The 27,462-nt window shown below is 33.1% G+C and overlaps 1 protein-coding gene across 14 annotated transcripts in view; it reads left to right on the forward strand.

Annotated features, from left to right (window-relative positions):
- The window catches only part of LOC145259886 (signal transducer and activator of transcription 5B-like), a 347,875-nt gene that overhangs the window by 241,089 nt on the left and 79,324 nt on the right, over positions 1-27,462 (forward strand). For all 14 annotated transcript variants that reach the window (XM_080117775.1, XM_080117776.1, XM_080117774.1 and 11 more), the window contains 4 exons: positions 3,262-3,413; positions 10,579-10,725; positions 20,086-20,223; positions 25,072-25,204. In XM_080117775.1, the coding sequence (XP_079973901.1) occupies positions 3,262-3,413; positions 10,579-10,725; positions 20,086-20,223; positions 25,072-25,204 (570 nt within the window). The remainder of the gene's footprint in view (positions 1-3,261; positions 3,414-10,578; positions 10,726-20,085; positions 20,224-25,071; positions 25,205-27,462) is intronic.

Genomic DNA, 27,462 nt, shown 5'->3' on the forward strand with positions numbered 1-27,462 from the left:
GTAGTATTAGTCATAGCACAGTATAAACAACACACGTTATTTAATTTTTATTCACGAACGAATTAAGAAAAACATGAAAATATGAATGTAAATGTTCTGATATATTTAATTAGAGCTATTTTGTTATCAGAATAACATTAGTTTAGAACTATTCGGTTTTCAGAATGTATAATAACAATCCCAACCAATTCGGCATTATGAATCCATTATAATTTCTCACATTTCTGGTCAAATTTAAAAACATGGTTAAAAAAAAACAAAAACTTTTGTAGATATATAGCTTGCATGCACTTTTATTCATTGCATTAGTTTTGAACAGCGAATTAAAACAATGTTTTGTAAAACGGCCAACAAAACAATGTTTTGTAAAACGGTGAACAGCCACAAATGTTTTTTCAAAATTAAAAGATGTATGAAAATCTTGTTTGTATTACTATACACATAGATTTGAAAAAGTTGTCAAAAAACAAATATATAACAAATAAATGTTATCAAAGGCAAGATAAGTTACTTTTCTACCTAACTGGATATGTTTTTAGTGTTTATATTTAATGTAACATGTTTATTCAGCTCGAAAAACATAGTGTTTACTGATGTATTCGAAAATTTAAAATGGCGGCCGACTCTCTCTTTGAGGCGGTAAGTTTGGGAAAATGAGTTATAAATAAAAAAAACAGACAAAATACCGTTAGAAACTCGGTCAATATATGTTACCGTGACATAGGCGGATATATATTTGGCAGGGTTTTTACAGTATTTTGTCTAGTTTTTTATTTTTAACTCATTTTCCCAAACTTACCGTGTGAAAGAGATAGTCGGCCACCATTTTTAACTTTCCAATACATCGGTAAGCACTGTATGTTTTTTGAGCTGAATAAATATGTTACATTAAATAAAAACATGCTTTGCATAACATTTATTTGTTACAATTTTTTTTATTTTTTATTTTTTGGACAACTTTTTCGTACCTCTATGGCAAGTAATACAAATGCACAAATAGTGTTGACTGTTGAGCATTTCCTGAGAACAAGACAAATGTCAGTTAGTTGACACTTAAATATTTGAAGTCTTGATAATGACTTAAAAATAAATAGTAAAACAAAATACTGTTAGCAACAACCCACCTACTAAAGTTATGTCTCCTCCTAAAACACTCTTTAACCCGAACAATAACACTAAGTTCGAGTGCCCCCCTCCCCCAACAAAATACCTCTGTAAGCCACATACAAGCGTCTAAAACAAACAAACAAAAAATAGATCCTTCCTTAAAGAAAAATGCACATAAAAAATAAATTGGTTAACTGTCCTAAAATGCTGGAAATGGTGAATTGTTTTACATTAAATTTTTGTGAAACTAGCCGCCCCCCCCTCTCTAATATTGTTTTTGTTTCTGTCAAGTCTTCAGTATGTTCACACATAATTTTCCTTAGCCCTACAATTAATTCAAAGTCCGAATGGCAACCTCCCTATATTCTCATTGCATAGAAACCCTCTTAAAACCACACGTCTTAAAAAAATAAAACAAAAAGCATACAGGATTCATCTCCCATAAGAAAAAATCCAGTTAACTGCCCTAAAATGCTAGAATGACCTGTAATGGGGAATTATTTTACATTAAATTCTAAAATAATTTATCTTTCATTAAAGTTTTTCATGGCATTTCATACATAATTGCCTAAAAAGGTAGAATCACATTTTGGAGGGGTGGTCAGAAGGAGTTGAGTGGGGTTAAACAGAAGGTGTTAATCTACAATAATACCAAAGAAATATTGCAATATATTCATTTTTAAATGGTCCTATGTTTAGATTTAAGTTTTTTGTACATAAAGCACATTACAATTCAACTTTGAGTTCTCCAACTTCTTTTCTGTTTATGGATACATGGCATTTTTAAGGAATTGCAGCATATTTATGCACATTTACTGCAGATTATTTGGAAACCATGAACTTTTGGATATTTTCAGTTGCATATTCTGATTCCTTGTACAAAAATACACTTATATGGTAAATGTCATTTCTTAGTCTTGTGTTTTAACAAAGATATGACATTTTTACTGAAAAAGTAGTGTAAAAAATGTGACGAAACGCATATGGTCTTTAAGAAGGGAAAATATCCAAACGTGTGAGGCACAAAAATAGTCATAACTTCCTTAATTTTAATCAGATTTTAAAAATTTAAAAAGATTCTTTCTTAGCTCATCAAGCTCTTTCTATGTATACTAATATTGAAATATTTTAAACTATTTCAATTTTTTCATGTGTATTGCTACTTTATGTCCTCTGATGAGAATAATAATAATAGCATTCTTTGAAACTCCGCGGAATAAGGATTTTGTAAATTGTTTTTTGGAGTATTTATTGTTCGACTGACGAACAATAAATTTTGATTGTAAAGTTCAACTTACAGTTCTAATTTTCTTTCTCATATATATATATATATATATATATATATATTAATTGATTAAGTTCAGGTATATTACTAACAAGAACTAAAAACCAATATTTCTTCAAAAGTGCTCAATATATGTGTATAGATTTTATATAAAAAAAATTATATAAACGTTTTGAGGAGTCTACATGGATTGACCAATGTTTCTTGTTTCTGCATTCTTCATGTATCAATCATTAAGACTCAAATGGACAGTGTAGTCAAAAAGCAAAGCAAACCCTTCCCAAAATTCCTATGAAGAGGTAATAAGGAGTGACCTCCTCTCATCTCTTTTACTAATTAAACACCATTAACCTCTTATGGACAACTGGATCATCTGTGTATAACCAAGCTCTGCTTGATTGAGCATAGTCATAATTGAGTGGTGCGCATCTTCTTTTTCTTTTCCAGTGATAATGATCCCAATGACCAGCTAAAAAGTAACTTTAGACTTACATTTTTTTGTTTTAGTCACTTAGCGAGCAGTAGATGATAATAAGAAGTAAAATACTGTTTATTGGTTAGTATTAAGTCTATTTATAGACAAACAGAAATGTGTGAATATACAAATGAACTGTTTTAACTGAAAAAACTAATTCATGAAATAAAAGCACATCTAAATTAGATATTTAAGATAATTATTTTCTTTTCTTTACAAGCATATAAATATTTTTTAAGATTGGATTATAAATCTGCAAGAAATTGTGAGTTATATTAAGATGTGAATCTGTCAAATTCTCACCATAACAGCTACTTCATGAGTAATGTCATTGTAATCATTTTATATCTTCATGAAATGCAGATCATTTTTGTCTTATAAACATTTTTTTTAGACATTGTTAGCTAAGCACACAGAAACCTATGAAGCTTTGAGTAAGTTGACCATGGAGATCTTGGAGAAAGATTTAACAGATTGGTTGCGTAAACAACAATTGCACGGCACAACTGGAGAGACAGAGGAACAGATTGATGATATCCAAAACTGGTAAGTTTCATTCCTCTTTAATTAACTTTGATCTCAAAGAGTCTGATCAATTGGTCTACATCTGAATGGTCAAATGAACAGCATACAACACTGTTGTTAAACATCAACTGCCTCTTAGAATGCCTGTTTTCCCTGCTGTGTATGGTTTTGTAACTTGTCAGTTATTGTAATCCTATAATTTATTAGATGTAATGCACAACCATATAAATATCACATAATTTGGGTCCATGTAAAACCATTTTCAGCTATCCTTGTGTACCTTGTTGATGCTGTGTCTAACTTGTTTGTGGCCAAGCAAGTTAGAATAAATGTTTACTTTTAAATGATAAATATTGGTTCTTCCTAGCTATCTTTATCTTATATAATACCATATTATTGCATTCTTCTTTGTTTGAATCTATTCTGAAATTCATCCAAAAACAATTGTCACATGACTATTTTCATCCAATCATTGGGTGGAAGGGAAAAAAGCTCCACCTTTTTTTGCTTTCCTTGTTGAGCCAAACAATAGTTATTATCATACAAGCAGGGAGATCTGATGTTGCTCAGGATTGAATGAGGATCAATGACTGTTCCCTACCATACATTTACTATCATCCAATATTCTGCATAAGTACCTAATTATGAAGTGATAACCAAAAACAATGACTATTACGAATGCGACAATTGCAATGATACTAAAAAAATAGATAAAAAAGAATTCAGTTTTTTTTATGTAAATTGTGATATTTAATTTCTTTTATCAAGTCAGTACGAAGCATACAGAGGTAGATATAAGTGTGCGCATTTGTTAAAGTCAAAAGTTATTGTTTATGCAATGTTATTTTGTTATCTGTAGTTTTTTTTAACTAGTCAAAGTTCCCTTAACCTGATATTCTCTTATTCTGATAAATGTATGTAGCTGTTGCCCTTGCCATAGCTACTGACGAAGAGTACTTTATAAAGTGGATACTTAAAAATTAAATAAAACTAAATCCATTTTTTTCTTTAGTATAAACAAAAATGAAATTACGAAACATGCTATAATTGTTAAGTGAAAATACAGAATAGGTTTAAATCGCGCAGTATGTAAATTTGTATGTCGATTTATATGGAAAATTTTTTTCTGTAAGGTCAGTTTTAAAAAAGTAGATCTGGTTAGGTTCAATTTCCATAGAAGCACCTCTCTCCTTTTTAATCTGTCTGAAAAGGTATACTTATTCAAAATTTTAACCGGAATCTTAACTGTAAATTTAAACAAATCTTAAGTGAGGTTTAGGTTTATTTTGAAAAAAGTCCATCTTGTATCTTAAGGAATATTAACACTTAATCTTTTAAACAAAGTTCAAATCAGTAGAAAACTAATCAAATCAATAAAAACTAATTAGTCTTATTCCCCATGTTCTATAACTGCATAAGTCTTACTTATGTGAGGGGGATTTATCTTATCTACTTTTCACTATGGAAGTCAGAAGAACTTTAAGTAGATACTTAATATCTATATTTTTTTATCTACATTTATGTCTACCATTAAGTAGATACTTATTATGTATGGTTAATAAAGATATGGATGTGAATGTGTATTATCTACAATTTATATCTATACTTAAAATAATATAGGTAGATACTTATTTTATTTTCTTTCTTGTGGGTTAAGGTATGTAGTGGTATTGTCTGATTTTGTATGAAATCTAAAAAAATTTTTTTCATTATAACATTTTTTGTATCATACTCCTTATCTTCTTACTCTAATTTGAATAATAGATTTTATTTACAGCTTTTTAAAATTTTTTGATTGTTTGTTGTTTAATGATTTGATTTTGCTTAGTTTGTGATAAGTGTTTTTAATGATTTGAAATTCCATTATTCCAATATTCCCTTAATTTGAGAAAGGTATATGAACAGCCAATAAAATTGACCAGAACTTGTGAAGGGAGGTGCTCTTATTTTCAACATTGTAGATGAAAGAACTAATGTTAAAGTAAACATAGACGGTGCTAGTTAAAAAAACAAAAGCAAAAAAAAATTGATAAATGTAGAAACGTTCCAGGTGTCATTGGGGAGAGGGAGAGGAAAAAATAATTAGTGAGTAAATCTTGTGCTACCTCCGGTAAGTATAACATTTTTGAAATATGACTCTCCTAGGAATTATAAGAATTTATGATAACGAATGAAAGTGACTGATTTACACAAAATCAACATCAAATATTTACTAGTAGTTTGACCATATTGAATTTATATCTGTGTTTGTAAAGCTATAATGCTTCTTTCTACATGGGAATAATTGTTTCTATTTCATTATATATAGATAAGTCAAACCAACTGGTCATTGGCTTGTTACAATCATCACTTATTACTTTCTCTGCAAATAATATAATCCAAGTTTAAAATTTCATGTTTAAAAATGATAATTCTCTTTTACATTTCGTAATCTTACTTTTCCATGATTTTCTGATGCTTTATTTTCATATGAGTTTAAATGACATGAATCAAACAAAAATATCTTTTTAATCTTGTGAGTTCAACATAGAGATACATAATAAAAATCTGTTTCATGTAGTGAAGTAGAAAAAAAAGAAATTTAAAAAACCAATATATAAGACACAGCTGTTCCTTCCAAAAGGTCGAGCTCTTCAACATCCAAAAATAATTCACCGTCACAAAAAGAATTTGCTGTCACTTCTTCCAACCGTCGTTTCACTCTCTGCGCTCTTCACCCCTGCTTAAAAAAAGTACCGTTTATATGCTGCCCTTATGCAAATTGACTATCAACCAGAGCCATCTAGTTTTCCACTTCTCCAAACAGCCAATTTGCAAAGGAGGACAACTCAAACCACACAGAGCCATCTAGTTTTCCATTTCTCCAAACAGCCAATTTGCAAAGGGGGACAACTCAAACCACACGCCCCCTTGATCTACACGATCATCACATGTCAACCCATCATGTAGTTGCTCGACTAACATGGCGGCCGTCTCTCTCGCTGCGATCTCCGCGGAGCCTCTTCGTGAACGTCGCTACTTGGCTCGACGTCGCTGTCTTCCTCTGATGACACCACTACCGGCCGCACATCAAGGATGTGTCGAGGGATGTCGTCGATAGATACATTGTTCGGGGACTGGACACTTGTCACAATGCCCCTCCCCCAGCGTGTGGTACAGCGAGCCTTAGGTGGTTTGATCCACACTTCTTCTCTCACTCGCACAGTTGCTCGCTTCTCGCCTTCCTCCGCGGGTACCTGTGCAGTTCGGGGATGCCGCCACTCGTACTTGAAGACTGCCCTCTGCGGCACTGACTCCACTTTTTGCCCTGACTTTGGAGCCATATTATAACAGAAGACAGCTTCTGGCAGCGAAATCTGGCCCCTTTCAGCTATAGCCTTAATGGTCCTGTGATGCCGCTCCACAATTCCGTTTCCGCCTGGTCTATATGCAGCCCTGAAATAGTGCCGCACTCCCCACTTATCCAACACATTCTTCATGACAGCTGAGCGAAAGGAAATTCCATTGTCCATTAGCACTTCTCTCACTGGACCCCTCTCCAAAAACACCTCTTCCAAGACCTTTGCAATTTCACCTGCATTTTCCGCCTTGATTTCCCTCCAAATGGCTACCCTTCCTGGTCCACAGTCGACAATTGACAGATACGGCCTCTGTCGATAGTGCGTTACGTCTATCGCCAACCTGCTCCAGTTCTCTGCCACCTGAACCTCACCAGTTTCGTGTCTACTTGGTGCAGGGTCGATTAATTGACACGGGCTGCATCTCTCAACCACTGTCCTAACGGCCTCCTTTGTGATTCTGGGGTCCACCTTCCTGGCCAAGAACAAGGTTCTATCCACTCCAAAATGGTGCATGTCATGCAAATCCTTCAGAGTGTCTTCATTCAAACAACATATTGCAAGAGCCACCTCATTCGGCGCCTTTAGCCAGGTCTTCTGCACCCTCGTCATCACATCTGCTCTGTTCTTCGCTGAAGGAACGATAGTGACCCTAAGTTGAAGATCAAATTCCCTAATCAACTCCCTTAACATCCTCAATCGACGCTTTACTAGCATCTTGGCAGCGCCTTTCGTCTTCACCCTCCTTTCTCCTGTAGCTTCGGATTGGATCCAAGAGAACACAGTGGCTGAGTCGGTCCTCACCTCAACATTCTGTAGCCCCCATTTCAAGGCTAAGTTGATGCCCTTCATAACCGCATCCAGTTCTGCCACATGTATGTGAGCCACGTCGTCCTTCTTCCGCAACCAAGCAGCATCTTCTGCAGTAACACCACCTATCTCCAAGGTGACCCCCACTGCTATACAGCTTGCATCACACCACACAACACCTTCTGCACTGTTGGGTACATGCCAAACACCTCTCACTGGATCCTCTCTCTTCACCTCTTCAATAATCTCTCTCATAATTATCTACAGTCTCTTTATCAACTCCATCCTCCTACTTCGCTCCACTAGCTCGCCTTTTGATATAGCTACATGCAGTCTGTAGCCATCCTGCAATAGGATAATGGCCCACCAGTCTTCCGCATATTGAGAAGAGTTCTCGCCTGCTCAATTTTTCGGACACCTCCGGGATCTCATTTCCCCTCCGGAACACTAACCGTCCTATCTGGTCCTTTCTTAGTTGGCGCCCTAACACTGCTCCTCCCTCCAACGATTCCGGGCGTTTTGCAATTAGCTCAAAGCTGTTGAGGTGTTTTACTACGCCCTCCGCAGTTGTTACCGTCTCATCCACCAAAATATCATCAATGTAGTAACTGGTGGCTCTTCTGACTGCGTCCTCCTTGCTTAGCACCGTTTTGAGGATCGCTGCCATGATTTTTGGTGCAGAATTCAGGCCAAAACCCAACGTAGTCAGGCAGTACATTCGGCCCTTGTATCTGACCAGCTAGTATTTCCAGAATTCCTGTGAAATGTGGATCTGTAGGTATGCAGATTTTAAATCCACAATCGTCGCAGCCTTCTGAATCTGCCTCTACTCTCGCATGGTCTCTCCACACGTCCATCACATCACCTCGCGTGTGACACGCAACGTGTACGTTCAGCTCCCTGAAGTCCAGTACTGGCCGAACTTTTTGTTTTGTGGGCTGAGCAACCGCCATTAACGGCAGCACACCTTCCACCTTCTCCGTCCATGGTCTTAAAATCCCCTCTGAGATCTATCGGTCCACCTCCTTCTCAAATTCAACTCTTGTGCCTCCTCGCAACGTATGCTTGTAGCATTCCACTCTGTTGTTCAGTATGGGAAGTTCTCCCTTCCATGCCCACTTGACTGTCCATTTCTCACCATCAAAGTGTGCAGAGAAATCTTGGTCCTCTATCGTGCAACTTTTGTCTAACCCGGCCGTTCCTGTGGCACCTTTTTTGAATTGCACACCTGCAGCCCCTTAATGTCCTCCAAATCTCACGGAGTTCCTATATACCGTAACGCCCCCTAGTTGAGCAATTGTGTCCATCCCTAGCACCACGTCGACACCTGTGACAATTTTGTTAATAACAATCGCCTGGATTGTTAGTGACATCCCACGTACCATCAACCGAACGATACTTGTGCCATTGCACTTCACCTCTCTGCCGTCAACTGCCGTAATGCTGCTGGTTCCATTGCATGTGTCAGTCATGTCTTTGGTGACAATTGCTGACGTACAGCCCGTGTCGACAAGGGCTGTTGCACTTCGTCCATTTAGGGTCACCTCTACTTGTGGTGACATACCCTGAAGCGCCTTCATCGAATAAGTGGGGTAGCCACCGGCGCAGTGGCTTCCCCCGTTCGTTTTCCCTGGGGGGCAGAATCTGCTGATGTGACCGACTTCCCCACAGCGGTAACACGTGACTTCTGGCTTTGGCTCCCTGCACTCCCTAGCCATATGTGGGCCTTGACATCGGTAGCATCTGCCAGAGAACCTGGGTCTCTGCCACAGTCCTCTCTGCTTATCGTCCTTCACAATTTCCTGCTGCAGTTTGCTTCGTTGAGCGACAGCTGCGATTCCGTGCTCACTCTCTTTTTTCCTGGCCAGCACCCTAGCCTGTGTAATCAACTCCATAGTATTTACACCGGGCAGTTGCTGCAGAGCTATAGAAATATGGTCCAGGAAGCCATTGATAAAGGCCATCTTAACCATCTGTCGACGACCTCCTCCATTGAATCCTGCTAGTCCCGTCAACCTCCTGATATTGTTGGCGTAAACATCGACAGGCTCTCCGGTTCACACCATACGGCTTAGTTGGCCATATGCCACAAACGTTCCTTGATGCTTGATGGTAAATGTTTCCTTCAACTTTTCCTCAATGGCGTCAACAGACAGTCGATCTTCCTCCCGCATCTCCAGAGATAGGGCCAGAGCATCACCATGAAGATACAGCTGTATCAAGCTGGCTACATCCGCGATGTCCCGAAACTTAGCGACAAGTTTAACCTTGGTCAGCCAGGTTATAACATCTCCCTCTCCAGAGAACGTCTTAACCATTTCACTGCTGATCCTCTTTGCTTCCATAGTTCCCGCCGAAATAGCTTGTAGTGAAGTAGAAAAAAAAGAAATTTAAAAAACCAATATATAAGACACAGCTGTTCCTTCCAAAAGGTCGAGCTCTTCAACGTCTAAAAATAATTCACCGTCACAAAAAGAATTTGCTGTCACTTCTTCCAACCGTCGTTTCACTCTCTGCGCTCTTCGCCCTGCTTAAAAAAAGTACCGTTTATATGCTGCCCATTTCTCCACTTATGCAAATTGACTATCAACCAGAGCGATCTAATTTTCCATTTCTCCAAACAGCCAATTTGCAAAGGAGGACAACTCAAACCACACAGAGCCATCTAGTTTTCCATTTCTCCAAACAGCCAATTTGCAAAGGGGGACAACTCAAACCACATTTCATCATCTCCATGTTAATCCAAACTTGTTTGATTAGAATAGAGCAAACAAAGAAAAGTTCTATTTTAGATTTAAAAATAAATAAGGATGTCAAATATGTACAATGATTTGATTTAAACAAAAATCACTTATTTTTACAATTGTATTTTATGCTATTCAATTGGTTAATAATAAAAAAATATTAAGCTTGAAATCTTGAAATTAATTTAGTTTTTACATGATACCACAATACACTTAGATGGTTTTATTTGCAATTTTTTGTTTACTTATCTGTTTTTCTTCCCATTATTTTAATTATTTCCCCCTTTACTTTAGGTGTTCTCAACTGGCGGAACTTATCTGGGAGAATCGTCAGCAAATAAAAAAGTCTATCAATATGTACAAGCAGTGTAATTCTGGATCTACAGATTATATGCCAGTGAATGATTTAATTACTGATCTTTTATCACAACTTGTGACAAGGTAAAGCAATTTTTTTAATTGGATTATATATATTGCCCTGCAAAAGTATTGGATACATTACATTTTTCTTCATAACTCTAATTAGGGCTCAAGATTTTATCTAAAATTTCTATATAATCTATCACCAACAAAGTTGAAAGGAACATGTTTAGCTTACAACATATCTGATGTTAAATGTGTCGTGTTTATTAGCAAATGGAAATAAAACATTTTTGTAGAATTCATTCCTCATCCATTATGTCAACATGAAAATTATAAGAGTTTGAAGATTTTGTGTTTTTACTGAAATCACTTTTTCTATTGAATTAATAACAATAATATATAAACAAAGCTGTACCTACCTTTTTACTTCATTTTGTTTTTTGAATATTTGTTTTTTATTGAATTAATTCTTTTTAAATAGGATTTTATGATTAAAATTTAATTATCATTTACCAAGAAATTGTTATGAGACTGAAACTATTTTTGTTAAGTAATGTTTTAATCGATTTATGAAATTATTGAATGTAAATAACTTACAAAATGTTCAAGCTTCTAATATATAAGAATTTGATAAAAACTTAAATCCATAAATGGGTTCTCTATTCATAAGTTTAAATGCTACAAAATTCTTTTAACAAAATAATTAAATCAAGAGTTTAAAATGTCTGAGTTGTTTGTGAAGAAATAGAAATACATTTTGGTGAATTCAAAGTTATTTTTTTTTTACTTTGGTGTTGCATTTTTTTTTCATAATAAAAAGTAAATAAAAACCTAAAAATATGAAATACATGAAAAATGGTTGTTACATAATTTGATTAACGTGAAAATAAATAGAAAATTTCTCAAAAATACTGTAAAAAATTATTCATGTGCCCACAAGATGTTTTTATTGACTAAACAATACATAAGATGTTTTAATTAAATAAACAATACATGAGATATTTTAATTAAATAAACAATACATAAGATGTTTTAATTAAATAAACAATACATAAGATGTTTTAATTAAATAAACAATACATAAGATGTTTTAATTAAATAAACAATACATAAGATGTTTTTATTAAATAAACAATACATAAGATGTTTTTATTAAATAAACAATACATAAGATGTTTTTATTAAATAAACAATACATAAGATATTTAAATTAAATAAACAATACATAAGATGTTTTAATTAGATAAACAATACATAAGATGTTTTAATTAAATAAACAATGCATAAGATGTTTTAATTAAATAAACAATACATAAGATGTTTTAATTAAATAAACAATACATAAGATGTTTTAATTAAATAAACAATACATAAGATATTTTAATTAAATAAACAATACATAAGATATTTTAATTAGATAAACAATACATAAGATGTTTTAATTAGATAAACAATACATGAGATGTTTTAATTAGATAAACAATACATAAGATGTTTTAATTAGATAAACAATACATAAGATGTTTTAATTAGATAAACAATACATAAGATGTTTTAATTAGATAAAGAATTCATAAGATGTTTTAATTAGATAAACAATACATAAGATGTTTTAATTAAGTAAACAATACATGAAATGTTTTAATTAAATAAACAATACATGAGATGTTTTAATTAAATAAACAACATGTTGTGTCTGTATCAATAACAGCACGAACGCAGAAAGTAAAGGTAAAAGAAATATATTAAGACGAAAAGATAATACATATTTACAAAGGTGCAGTTGTACTGCAGTTGGAAGATTGTCCGGCAGAGGGCGTGTTAAAGTCTTTCATGGAGCAACCGGCACATGCATTTTGCCTATCCGGCATTCGAACACAGCTCCCCGATCTTGCTGACTTGATACCTTTATCTATATTTTTTCACCCACGTATGCTAATTAGTGGGCGTCTCCACAACACCCCCCTCCCAAGATTTGAAGTTGTGTAGATTTCAATATCTTTTCCTTTTGGGGTTCATTATCATTGGGTCTATAGCCTTTCTTTTCCTTCCCGATCTCCTCGGTTCGGACATGGTCTGTGATGGTTCAATATTAAACGTTTCGTATACTATATCAATTGGATCTTATTGTTCCTCAGGTTTGTCCTGTTCGTTGGCCTTCCTATGACGTTTTCTCAATTGATTTTGGTGTCTTTTGTTCATCCCTTTTGGACCTTTTATCATGTAGACCAAGTCGCCGATACGTTTATCTACCGTACCCGACTCCCAATATGACATATTATTTTTAAAACATTTAAAATATACCTGGTCACCAGGTTTAAACCTTTTACATGATGTGTGTGTCATTTTATATACGAATGCTTGCTTTGGTATTAATTTATCAAATGGTGATTTTAATTTTCTCGCAAACATTAATTCTGCTGGTGATAATTTTGACGGTGTATTTGGGTTCTCAGTTATCCTGTATATTTGCAGGAACTGTTGTAATGCTTTATCCGTCGGTGTCCCTATCGATTTATTAAGGGCACGCTTTATCGTATCTACGAACCTTTCTGCTAATCCATTTAATCTAGGATGGAACGGTGGTTAGTTATATGGTTTATCTGAAACGATTCACAAAAATCCTTGAAAACACTTGAAGTAAATTGTGTTCCGTTATCTGTGACTACAATGTCTGGTACCCCAAAACGTGCAAATATTTCATGCAGAAAACTTATTGTGTTATCTGTCGTTGGGTTTTTTACCCGCTTTACTTCCGGCCATCTGGAAAAACTATCTACTATGATTAGGTAGTATTGTCCCTCGATCGATCCAGCAAAGTCTAGATGAATGCCTGACCATGGATGGTCAGTTTATTTCGAAGGTTTATGAACTATCGGTGGTGCCTTAGCAGCTAACGCACAACCTTTACATTTGTTTACTGTTAATGCAATATCCACATCCATATTACGCCAGTAAACATAACTCCTCATAAGTGTCTTCATCCTATTCATACCCGGGTGTCCTGTATGAAAATCAGGTAAGATTTTTTTTCTGCAAGGTTTTCGGTACAACCACTCTTTCACGATATAATAATACCTCATTGCATAAGAAAAATATACTTTGCGTTTTTCCGTCATATTCCCTTAATTTTTTCTTTATGTCTTTGATGACGTTGTCATTTTCAGCCTCCCTTTTTATATCGGTAAGCGTGACTGGTAATTCTCTTATTATATTCGCCACCATGTTTTTTTCCTCATAATTGGAATGTATAGCTGCAATTACTGACTCTTGAAAGGTTTCATCCCTTTTCAGTCTAAGCCTTGACAATCCATCCGCATGACCTATTTTTCCCGAACGTAGATGTTTTATTTGAAAATCATAATTTAGCAAGATCATACCCCAACGGAGTAACCGATTTGCCGTATATACTGGTAAGCCCTTTTTTGAGCCGAAAATAGTCACTAGGGGTTTGTGGTCTGTTTCCAGTATAAAATGTCTTCCGTATAGATAACGGTGGAATTTCGTCACCGCGAAAATAATGTTTAATGCTTCCTTTTCTATTTGGGAGTAAGCCTTCTCTGTCGGAATTAGGGTCCTTGAAGCATGCGCTATAGGTTTCTTCGTTCCATCTGGCATGATATGCTGTATACATGCTCCTATACCATACGAGCTTGCGTCACTCGCAACACTTATTTATAATTTGGGGTCGTAATAAGTTAAGGATAAATCTGACGTCAAACTCTTTTTAATTTCCTCAAATGGGTCTTGACATTCTTTTGTCCATATCCATGGCGTTTCTTTCTTTAATAATTCGTTCAGCGGAGCTCTTAGGTCGTGCATGCCTTTGATAAATACTTGGTATTAGTTCGCGAGGCCTAAGAAGCTCTGTAAAGTCATTACATTATGTAGTGCTGGCATGTTCCTAATTGCTATCGCTCTTTCTGGATCAGGGCGTCGAACATCTTTTCTTATTATTTTTCCTAAATACTTGATTTCATTTAGACAAAACTCACATTTGTTTTCTTTCACCTTGAATCCGTACTCGTTTATTCTTGTGAACACTTGTTCTAAATGCTGTATATGTTCACTTATGGATGCACTCCTTATGATTATGTCATCCAGGTATGCACAAGCACAATCTAAACCGTTCAACATTGTGTCCATCACTTGCTGGAATATCGCCGGTGTGACTTTTATCCCGAACGGTAATCGGTTATACTTGAATAACCCTTTGTGTGTGTTAATGCATAAAATCTTTGAGCATTTTTCTTCTATTGGAATTTGCAAATAGGCGTCGGACAAATCTACTTTTGAAAAAATTTTCCAACCATTTAGTTTCGCAAAAATCTCTTCCGGGCTTGGTAAAGGTGATCTTGTAGCATATTATTTAATCCGGTTGAAAAATCTCCGCAGACTCGAATTGTTCCAATTTCTTCTTTACGTTAACCCTCATCCCTGAGTGGCTTCCGGGCCTTGATAAGTGGTGATCACTGTGTAAAAAAAACAAAAAACAAACCGTAAGCGCTGCCCAAGCGCTAGTTTCGATTTTCGATAAAATGCCCATTCTTTCAAGTCTGTCTAATTCACTATCTAGTTTGTCTAATCTGGCGAACAGCACGTTCCGTTTTTTCTTAAATACTGGTGTTGCATCCTTTTTTTAGCTCGAACGAAGCTTTAAATTTATTACATCTTCCCAGTCCCATAGTAAATATTGCTGGTAATTCGTTCTTTAGTTCATTTTTAATATTTTCTGACATTGTGGTGTAGCTGGTTATTTTTTTACAAAAAGCGTTCATCGGTTCATCCCGAAGGTTGAATTTTTCAATAAAATCTGTTCCCAATAAATTCTCACTTTCTTTAATTACAAAGATTTTCAATTTCTTCGTCGTGCCATTTAAATTAATGGGCAGGCCGACTTCTCCTTCGAATTTGATTTCATCTACTGTCACCGTTCTGGCACCCTTACTTGACTTTTTCAGAGTCGGTTTATCCAGTTTTTTACAAGTGCTAACATTTATTACCGACAAATCTGCTCCAGAATCAAGTTGAAATTTTATTTGTTTGCCGAAAATATTAACCAACACATATTTTCGTAAATTGTCTTTCTTTTTGTCGTTTGTTCTCATTTTGTGTACTCTATATTTTGTTCTGGAACAAATACTCTTATGTCCGACTTTGTCGCAGTTGAAGCATCTGATATTTTTGTAAGGACAATCCTTTCCCCAATGTTTTTCATCACATCTTCCGCAATTATTACTTGGTCCCGATTTTCTATAGTTCATTTGACTTGAATCGTAATTTCGTTTTCTGTAATTAGAGTTTGAGTATTTATAACTCGCGTAATCTTTTGGATTTTGACCAGTCTCCCACTTTCTTTGCCCTGCGTTTCTGCCAGATTTTTTAATCTTCCTTATGTACGACACTCCTGCTTCTTCTATATCTCTGGTGTCTTTTTTTAGTGATACTGCCCTTTGACAATCTTCTGCTAATTTTTGCAGTGTCAGACCTTGTTCTGTCTCTAATTTTGAGAGAATGCGTCTTCGGATATCTGAATTTTTTATAGAAATTAGCCCCTGTGCAAAAATGAAACATTTGAAGTCATCCACCATAAGTTCCGATAATTTAAGATTGTCGCAGTGTTTATTCACTACTGACGCATATGTCAGGTAGTCCTGCTCCTCTGTTTTCTTAAGGTTCATACACGACCATCTCTTGTGAAAAAGAGACATGTTCGGTCTGAATAACTCCTTAAGAAGTTTTACGGTCTCAGCGAAGTCTAACTGATTCGTTCTCCTTGGCAATATGAAATCAACAAATTTGCAATGTTCTCTGGTACCGAGCTTTCGAAGTAATAAACTTACTTTCTTTGCGTTTGACCAGCTTTCGCAATCTGTTTCGAAAATATCTTCATACCTCTTAAAGTATGCCTCAAAAGTTTTATCCTCTTCTGGTAGGTACGTGAACACATCTATGCTATTCACAATTGTTGCGTTGGAAAAAGTTGTATTGCTTTCCTGTGCAGAATTAGTCGTTAATCTTTCCAACAAATCTTTTTGACCAAGTTGCATTTGCTCTATACATTTAAGAAGCCATTCATTCTGTCTTTCGTCTCTTTCTTGTTGTCTTTCGTCTCTTTCTTGTAGTTCTTTTTTCTGTAATTCATCTCGTTCTTGTAGACGCCTTCTCTGTACTTTGCTCTTTCTTGTTGACGCATTTGCATTTCCGCGAATAACTTGATAAGATCCTTGTTTTTCAAATTAATAAAGCAGTCACTTTTACAATTTCCTTTCTTTAATAACTACGAACAACCGATTCCTTTTGTTACGTTATTAATTACGTACAAGAAAGAAAAAAAAATAAAATCCCTTCTTAGCACACTGAGAAAAAAAAATCACTTTTTCTTTCAAAACCGTCTACCTAATAAGTTCACGGTATCCTAGTGAAACACTTTTTCTTTTTTTTTTTTTTTTGTGTGTGCACTTTGCAGAAAGGGTTACTGTAACTTTCAAGTTTTTTTTTTCTCGTAGGCACTTTGAAATAAAGTGCTTGCTGTTTTATTTATTTATTTATTTTTTTAAAGTGTCCTGGGTCTTAAATTTCCTTTTCAAGTAGTCACAAAAAAAAATCTTGGTGACAATTTCGTAGTTGCTGCGTTTTAAATATTGAATTTCCGAGTGAATTTTTTTTTTCAATCTTTGACGAGTAAGTATTTCCCAAATACCACTGTTGAGTTTGATAGTGTATTTTCTCACGCATAAATCTTTTTTCGAAATCCCGTCGCCACTGTTGTGTCTGTATCAATAACAACACGAACGCAGAAAGTAAAGGTAAAACAAATATATTAAGACGAAAAGATAATACATATTTACAAAGGTGCAGTTGTACTGCAGTTGAAAGATTGTCCGGCAGAGGGCGTGTTAAAGTCTTTCATGGAGCAACCGGCATGTGCGTCTTGCCTATCCGGCATTCGAACACAGCTCCCCGGTCTTGCTGACTTGATACCTTTATCTATATCTTTTCACCCACGTATGCTAATTAGTGGGTGTCTCCACAACACAACACATAAGCTGTTTTAATTAAGTAAACAATGCATAAGCTGTTTTAATTAAATAAACAATGCACACTATGTTTTAATTAAATAAACAATACATAAGATGTTTTAATTAAATAAACAATGCATAAGCTGTTTTAATTAAATAAACAATACATAAGATGTTTTAACTCAACAATACATATGTATTGTTTATTTAATTAAAACATCTTATATATTGTTTATTTAATTAAAACATCTTATGTATTGTTTATTTAATTAAAACGTTAAGATGTTTCAATTAAATAAACAATACATAAGGTGTTTTAATTAAAAAAATAATACCTAAGATGTTTTAATTAAAAAAATAATACGCTACTTCTAACATGGAATATACCAAACATTGCCAAAATCTTGTCATGATGCCTATGGCATGCAACTCCTTATCAGGCCATTCCAAAATTCTCACACTATACCTCAAAACACTGACAGCCAATGCATTCACTGCCTTGATCAAATTTCCTCCATACAATTTGGACTTCACAATTAGCTTCACTATTCTAAGATACTCCTTCCTGACTTTCTCTTTCATCTACCTGTTCATGATGCCTACACCCTCCAATACTCCCAAATACTTATACTCTGATTCTTTTATTTCTTTCATAACTTCTCTATTTGGCAACACAATTCTATTCAAATGCATTATTTACTCCTGTTTTCATCACCAACACTGCACACTTACTAATCCAAAATTCCATCCTGATGTCTTTAGAATTTGTCTCGATGAGCTCCACCAGGTTCTTCTCATTCCCACCAAATACCTTCAAATCCCTTATAAACATCCATCTGTAAATATAAAAGCGTGTGTTCGCCTTTTCTGTGTGTCTACAAAAGGCTTTTTCTGTGTGTCTACAAAAGGCTTTTTTCAGAGAAGCGGTCAGTCGCTTCACAACATTTTAAAACTTTTTATATCACATATAAATCATAATATCTCAGAGTTAACAACGGAGCTCACCTGTCTATTTAATTTGCTCGACTTCGGGAAGATAAATATTCAACATTTGTTGCTCGCCGCATGTGGGTTAGTCTTTTTCCTATAACATCTTGGGAAAATAAAAATAAAAAAAAGCGTTCCCGCAGTAAATGAAATACTATCCCGCAGTCAAACTTGACCTCATTAAGTCATTAAAACGTGCACCTGCCAAATCCAAGTAATTAAATAAATTCAAACGTGTTTCCGTTAGCATCTCGCAGTGGCGCATTGGTTAAAACCGTCGCACTCTTTTTTTTTCACACTTTAATTTCCAACTATGCCTCAAGGTTTCGGGTTCGATCCTCATACTTACCTACCAAAACATTTTTTTTTTTATTTATCCCCCCCCCTCCCGGAGTTTTGATTTACCGAAAACCACACACACCTCCAAACACCCAGGCAACACCGGATACCCCTTGCTAGTCTATAAATATAAAAGCAAAATGTGTGTATATTTGTATGTATGTATGTATGTATGTGTGTTTGTATGTCTTGCAAAAACTTTCGACACTGGTCACGGATTTTCGCCAGATCAGTATCATTTTAAAGTTCCAACCTTCGCCCGATAAATATTGAAAAATGGGCCAAAAACGTTACTTCCTTCACCCTAAAATCAACAGTTTTCTACAAGGGGGGCGGTCAGCAAAAACCGTCCTCTCATGACGAGTTCGGTTCTACGTATGTGCAAATGACGTCAGAACCTGATTTAGTTTAAGGATTTAAAAAAAAAAAACGACCTAATTTCGTGTACGTCGTCTTAGCTCATTTGATTAGAGGTCGGCGTCATTATCTAAAGGTTTTGGGTTCGAATTGTGGTGTGAGATGTCTTCTTTTTTTTTTGATTTTTTAAATTTTAATATTGAAACAGGGTTATTTAAACCATTTTTCACATGTTTTTTTTTTTGGGGGGGGGTATTTTTCAGATTTTTTAACGAAGTTTTAATGTTCGTTTTTCTGTTTCGCGTTTTCTTTTTTGTTTTTCCGAGTTTTACATTTAACATCGTTCGTTTGCCTTACGTTAGTTTTTTTTGTGTTTTTTTTTCGATTATTTTAAAGTTTTAACATTTATTTTATATAGAATATTTACTTCGCTTATTCTTATGTTTTGATTAACCCCCCTCTGCCCGAGCACACACACCTCTAAACACCCGGGCAACGCCGGGTACCCCCCGCTAGTTAATAATAATAATGAAATTATAATGTGCTCAGATTGTACATCACCGTCATTTCTGCTTGGCACAGCAAGTATCCCCCTCCCCCCAGCATTCTGAATGTTTTCATATTAGGTGATGTTTTGTGCCGATTGACATTTTTTTTATTCCATTCAACCCCAATCTTTTTCCTGATCTTTTGATTTAAAACTATTTCCTTTTTACTTCCAATATCTTTTCAGAACTTTCATTGTCCTAAAGCAGCCAAACCAAATTCTCAAGAAGGATTCAGGACGCTTTTCAGCCTCAGTGACTTTATTGGTTGGTAAAACCTTAAACGTTGATAAGAATCCACCTGAGGTGACAGCAACTTTGATATCGTAAGTTTTTAATCTTTAAGAATAAGAAGATTAAGAATAGAAGATTCTTTTGTGATGATTCCGTGCATTTCTTTTGTTCATCTCAGTTTTTCACGAGGGTTTCCACTACTTTGTCACTTTAGTCTCATATCACTATGTCAGGTTTAGCAGCTCCACAAAGTTGTACTTTCCTGACTCTACTCATTCATTTAAAGGAGCCACCATAGTACACGATTTATCATGTCCTGTATAAGGTGAGACACTTTGTCATAGTGTTGATTTTACCATCATGCAATCTTAGCACCATAAAAGAATTGTTTGATGATATCAGAAGTGAAACTTATAATCCAATATTTTAAGACAATGGGTTTGTACTCCAAAAGCTAACATCTATAAAGCCACAAATTAAAATAATCAAATCCTCTATTTTATCAATTACAGACTGCTTATTATAAAATATGCATTTGTGACAGAAATTACTCTACAAATGATTTCAGTACAAAATTGATCTAATACATATTTGAAAATATTAAGGATCTCAAATTTTATCAAAATTAGTAGAAACTGCATTAAAGAACCCGAAAGGTTTGATATGCTGTAAAACAAATCAATCATTTCTAAGTTATTTCTTTATATATGGCACATCTCTTAGCCAATGTGATGATCTAAGATCACTTAAAATAAATGCTAATGAACGATTATTGTTTAACAAATAGAATTATGATGATGATCCTAAGTTAACCAGCAATAACATCAGATCATTATAATGATGGAAGAACCAAGTGGCCAATCAGGTTGGATTAAAAATCAAACCAACTCTAGTGCCCAAAATAAAAGTAACTGTTGTTCTGGGCATTCTTTAGTCAGTTGCTGTGAAGATCCGATCCAGTCCAGACCTGCTGAACGATCTTGTGACTCCGTTATCGACAAGTGGTAACGTAGAATAAAAAAAAGAAAAAAAAAAAATTTTTTTTCAGAATACAACAGAACATCATCGATGCTAATAAGAATTTAATGATTGAGACAAAAGGGATCATTACTGGATCAAAAAGAATTGAAACCGTGAATTTCTGAACAGAAATAAATCCGAGATAGAATCGGTGAGTGCAAATATTTTACGAACTTACATCCTGCATAAGAACAGTCCCAGGAAAATGTTTGTTTTTTGAATTGAAGTGTGCTAACGAAGATTGAATTACAATGAATTGTGTGAAAAAAAACAAAAAAAAAAAACGCAAAAATAACTCATTAACGGCAATTACATCTTGTTGAAAGATAAGATTTTGTTTATGATAAAAATTGCTCATGATGTGTTAAATAGTGAAGTGAGGCGTAATAAAATGTGTTTTACGATTTTAGTTCTCAATTGGAAAATACGGGAATTTCAGTAGAATAAAAATGACACTCTGATTATGATCATTCTTGATCGAAAGCGGAAAAAAAACTTAATTTCATAATTGGAAATTTGTTAAGTAATATATTATCAACAGTTGAAATAACCAGGAATGGCGATTGAAATTAAAATCTTCATTTGAAAATTTTGTGCTCAAGAAATCGGAGCCTACCTTAATAGCCATTTTTTTGATTAGTAAAACGAAGGAAAGAAAATAAAATAATAAATCAAAAAAGAAAAGAGACCAGATATGATTGAATTATTTCATTTGAATTTAAAACAACAAAAAAGAGAAATTAAGAAATTTCTTGAATGAATCAAATTTATTGTGTTCATAACATCCATATTACATGAACCCTTTTTTAAAAAAAAACTTTCAACTGATTCATTTATTTTGTTGCTTGACTTTTCAATTTAAATTATCTTTGACTCTTGTATATCATAATTTTCCAAATAATAATAAAAAAAATTATGTTAACATTTTTATAACTGAATTATTGTCTTTGTATTTCTTTATTCAGAGATTGTCATGCAAACTCTGCTATATTTCTAACGCAATACAGGAATTAAGGAAAAAGAATAATCGAACAACGGTCAACCTGAATTTATACTCTATTTAACTGTACCTATAATTTACATAACCATTTCTAAGCTTATAGACATCATTTCTAAGTTGAAATTGTTATAACTGATATGTTATTAAAGTTTTGATGGCGAGGGATTTCGAAATGTTGTCTAGCACATGCTCCTGTCAATGACCCTCTCGACAAATGGGCTATTTCCAGCTGAATATCCTTGAATATTTAAAAATATGACTCCAAAGCTCCAATGGTTGTGTCCTCTGTAGAGAAGCGCGGCCATTTAAACCAATATAAAAAATAAGAAAATAAATGCAAATTTAGCTGCTATTGTGGTTTAAAGTGACAGTATAAAAACACAATTTTTTTTGTTTCGCGGATTGACAAATCTTTTGCACGTCAGTTGCAAAGAAGATGAAAAAGAATTATGATGGCAGCGAGGGTGAGGAAATAGAACACTGATTATTAAGAGGAATTCCGAATCTGACCCTTTTTTCTCTTGTTTCCCCTGTTTTGAGAACAAGAAAATGTTTTGTCGCATATGAACACGACTTGCACATCCAACGAATTTATGTGACTAAATAAATTTATGTGACGGATGAATGTTGATGCAACTGAAGTGAGTTGGACCTTTTTTGTTTTTTTTCTTTGAATTAATAGCACTAATAAGATTCGGCTGGATTTTCTAAAAAAAATGTCATAAAATGAATGTTATTTTCAATAAGCAAATAAAGTAATAAAAATGTGAACATCATAAAGCGGTGTTTTCAGTAAGATTTTGTAACGTTTTTTGTTGTGTTAAAAAAAAGATTTCAACATCATGAGTATAGAAAATTTTGAAAAAAAAATTTTCTTCAGACACCCACTATTAAATATTTTTACTATGTGTATCCGTTGGAAGAATAATTGTATATTGTTTTCTCTTGTGGTATGTAGGAATTTAAAAACATGATATCTGCAAAATAATCATTTTAGTTTGAATGTAGTATTAGTAATAGCATCATCATCAGCAGCAAAAGCAGTAGTGATAGCATGACTGTAAACAGACATTTCTTTTTGTTGTTGATTTTTATTCCAGGTCTATTTTTTTTTTAAATTGAAAATCTGGTTATAAAATTTTCTTTTTACATGTTTAGTTAAAACTATTTTGTATTCACCATATAAATACTTTAAAAATTTGGGTAGAAGTCAAATTTAAACAAATATTTTGTTTCACTTTGAACAATAGATGTGAAATATGATTTTTTTGGTTCATGTGTACGAGCAGTACAACTCTTTTATATTAAAATTTTTTTTGTCTTTTTTATGTTTGCAGCAGATTATTATTGAATACTAATCTACCCCCCTCCCAAATGCAAAATCGATATTTAAATATTTGTAGGAGTTGCTCAGTTAAGAAATAAAACTTGTAGAAAAAGACATGAAATGTAATTAAGAATTAACATCAAATTCATTCAAAATTTGTGAACAATTTGTCAGTTTTAGCAAAAAGTTTTTTTTTTAATATTTAAATAGGTGGTACAAAAAATACTTGATACTTTTCCAAACATCACTTGTTTTAAATAACATTTATTTTTGTCTGTTTGTCGTAATTTTTGTAAAGTTTCACAATAGATGTATGTCAAACACTCTTAACAAAAAAAAAACAAAAAAAAAACTCGCTTAATCTTATGTCTAACCTTAGGTATCTGTGGCAAGCCTCCTCCTAAAACCTTCTTTAACCCTAACAATAACACTAAGTATGAGTGGCAAAGCTCTCCGAACACAATTCCTTGGTAAGCTACATAAAAGCATAAAAAAAAGACTATTCCTTAAAGAAAAGTGCACATGATTAATCTCCCATAAAAAAATAAATTAGTCAACTGTCCTAAAATGCTAGAATGGTCTTGAAATGGTGAATTATTTTACATGAAATTTATGTGAAATCAACCCCCACTCTAAATTCTAAAATTATTTTTATTTTGTTTCTATCAAGTCTTCAGGATGTTCACACATAATTTCCCTTAACCCTATCATTAACCCAAGGTCAGAGTGGCAACCTCCCCACCTTATCATAATTGCAACAAAGACCCTCTTAAAATCGCCTTTTAGAAAAAAAAAATCTTCCAGGATTTATCTACCATAGAAAAAAAATGGGTTAACTGCCCTAAAATGCTCGAATAGTTCAAGATGGAAATCATTTTACATTAAATTCTAAAATAATTTAAGTTTATCTTTCATTAAAGTTTTTCAAAGTGTTCTCACGTAATTGTCTATAAAGGTAGAATCACATATTTTGGAGAAGTGGACAGATGAGGAGAGGTAACGTAAGGTATTAATCTACATTAATACCAAAGAAAATATACATATAGTAAATTTCATTGCTTAATTCTGTTATTTTAACAAAGATATAGCATTTTTGCTGAAAAGTATTGGAAAAAAAATGTGACAAAACACATATGGTCTTGAGGGAAAAATATCCAAACGTGTGAGGCACAAAAATAGTCATAACTTCCTTAATTTTAATCAGATTTAAAAATTTTAGAAGATTCTTTCTTAGCTTATTAAGCTCTTTCTATGTATGCCATTCATTAAATATTTTAAACCATTTCAATTTTTTCATGTGTATTGCTACTAAGTTATTTCTTTATGTATGACATGTCTCTTAGTCATGTTTAATGTTTGTGCTAGATGATATATTAATAAATTAAATGTTAAAACTCTTTCCTGGTCTTTCTCTTATGACATGAACAAAGATTAGCGTGGGCTCAGAAAATGATACATTCCCAACATGTTGCAACTATAATGATAACATTGTCATAAAATATTCAAACTCTATAAGGACATAATAGTATAAGGTTAAGTTAATATTATAAGTTTTGAAATATTTTTGTAAATTGTTGTTTATTTGTTTCCTAGTGAACAAGAAGCCAGTCAACTGACAAGCAAATTTGATGTAAATTCAAATGGGACAACTGGGAGCATTCTCAATAATACAGGCACAATGGAGCTTATCAGTGATAGATTTATGACTGTCACATTTCGGAACATGGTAAGTTATTTCATCCTTTTCTCTCGAGATCTGTTATAAGAAATTCTGCTCTGATCTTTTTCTTTTTATCTGAAATCCGTTGCCTAGTCGTCAAAAGAAAAAATGGGACTTGAATGCCGTCAGCCAGAAGCAAAATCAAAAGCAAAATTTTGTAAGCAAAAAGAAAAAAAATGCTGCATGCGGGGTGCAAACCTAAGTTAGTAAGCGAATGTGTTATCAATGGGACACAGATGTTATCACTTTGAAAATGTAGCTTTTTAAAATGAAAGAACAAAATGATGGTTCACACATGTGCAGTTTGCAAACAGCGTCAAAATCAAGGTTTTTATCTGACCCCAACTTTAAACAAAATGACATTTCTACGCAAAATAATTGATTTTTTTCTAATAGATTATTCTTTCTAACAGTACCATGTTATTGCCTGTTTGATGCAAATGACAAAAGTTTTTAGCAGAGATATGAACACTCACATAAATGTTTGCTCTTTATATAATAGGCTAGCGGGGGAAGGTGCCAAGCATTGCCCGGTTGTTAAAAAAAAAATGGGACTTGGGTTCATCAGCCTGAAGCAAAACCGGAAGCAAAATTTTGTAAGCAATAAAAAAATATTAAAACTTTGACGATTTTCTAATCCGTTACAAATCAAAATACATGTACACCAGAGAACCTCAACTGCAACAATTTCTAAAGCAGAAAAAACTTGCAGTTCAGTATATTATATCAAACTTTTTCCAAACCCTACAAACCCAACCATCCTGAATCAGGAAAAAAATAACAAAAACTTTTGGATTAAAAATAGAACACTCATTTGAAAACTGTCAAATAGACAAAAGCAGCATAAATCAAAAATCCCTGATCATCCTCCTTGATCACTAAAAGAACCTAGAATCATTCTAAACCTAACAAAATACTCCAAAGCTAAAACACACCCTTCAATTTACACAGAACACCTAAATATTGGAGCAATATCCAAATAGTGTTGGGAGTTCAGATATCTTCTATTATATATATATGTCTGGGTCTTTGTATGTCCGCTAAAAACTTTTGTCATGTGCATTGTACAGATACCAACACAACATCATTAGAAAGAGCTGTGTATGGGGAAAAAATCGTCTTTTGAGTAGAAATATTGTTTTGTTTTATTTTGTTTTATTTTGTTTTATTTTGTTTTATTTTGAGTAGAAATATTGTTTTGTTTTATTTTGTTTTATTTTGTTTTATTTTGAGTAGAAATATTGTTTTGTTTTATTTTGTTTTATTTTGAGTAGAAATATTGTTTTGTTTTATTTTGTTTTATTTTGTTTTATTTTGTTTTATTTTGAGTAGAAATATTGTTTTGTTTTATTTTGTTTTATTTTGTTTTATTTTGAGTAGAAATATTGTTTTGTTTTATTTTGTTTTATTTTGTTTTATTTTGAGTAGAAATATTGTTTTGTTTTATTTTGTTTTATTTTGAGTAGAAATATTGTTTTGTTTTATTTTGTTTTATTTTGAGTAGAAATATTGTTTTGTTTTATTTTGAGTAGAAATATTGTTTTGTTTTATTTTGAGTAGAAATATTGTTTTGTTTTATTTTGAGTAGAAATATTGTTTTGTTTTATTTTGTTTTATTTTGAGTAAAAATATTGTTTTGTTTTATTTTGTTTTATTTTGTTTTATTTTGAGTAGAAATATTGTTTTGTTTTATTTTGTTTTATTTTGAGTAGAAATATTGTTTTGTTTTATTTTGTTTTATTTTGAGTAGAAATATTGTTTTGTTTTATTTTGTTTTATTTTGAGTAGAAATATTATTTTGTTTTATTTTGAGTAGAAATATTGTTTTGTTTTATTTTGTTTTATTTTGAGTAGAAATATTGTTTTGTTTTATTTTGAGTAGAAATATTGTTTTGTTTTATTTTGTTTTATTTTGAGTAGAAATATTGTTTTGTTTTATTTTGAGTAGAAATATTGTTTTGTTTTATTTTGAGTAGAAATATTGTTTTGTTTTATTTTGAGTAGAAATATTGTTTTGTTTTATTTTGAGTAGAAATATTATTTTGTTTTATTTTTTATTTTGTTTTATTTTGAGTAGAAATATTGTTTTGTTTTATTTTGTTTTATTTTGAGTAGAAATATAGTTTTCTTTTATTTTGAGTAGAAATATAGTTTTGTTTTATTTTGAGTAGAAATATTGTTTTGTTTTATTTTGAGTAGAAATATTGTTTTGTTTTATTTTTTATTTTGTTTTATTTTGAGTAGAAATATTGTTTTGTTTTATT

The sequence above is a fragment of the Euprymna scolopes genome, chromosome 35, assembly GCF_053919585.1.
Source record: "Euprymna scolopes isolate OS-2025 chromosome 35, ASM5391958v1, whole genome shotgun sequence".
Taxonomy (NCBI): Eukaryota; Metazoa; Mollusca; class Cephalopoda; order Sepiida; family Sepiolidae; genus Euprymna; species Euprymna scolopes.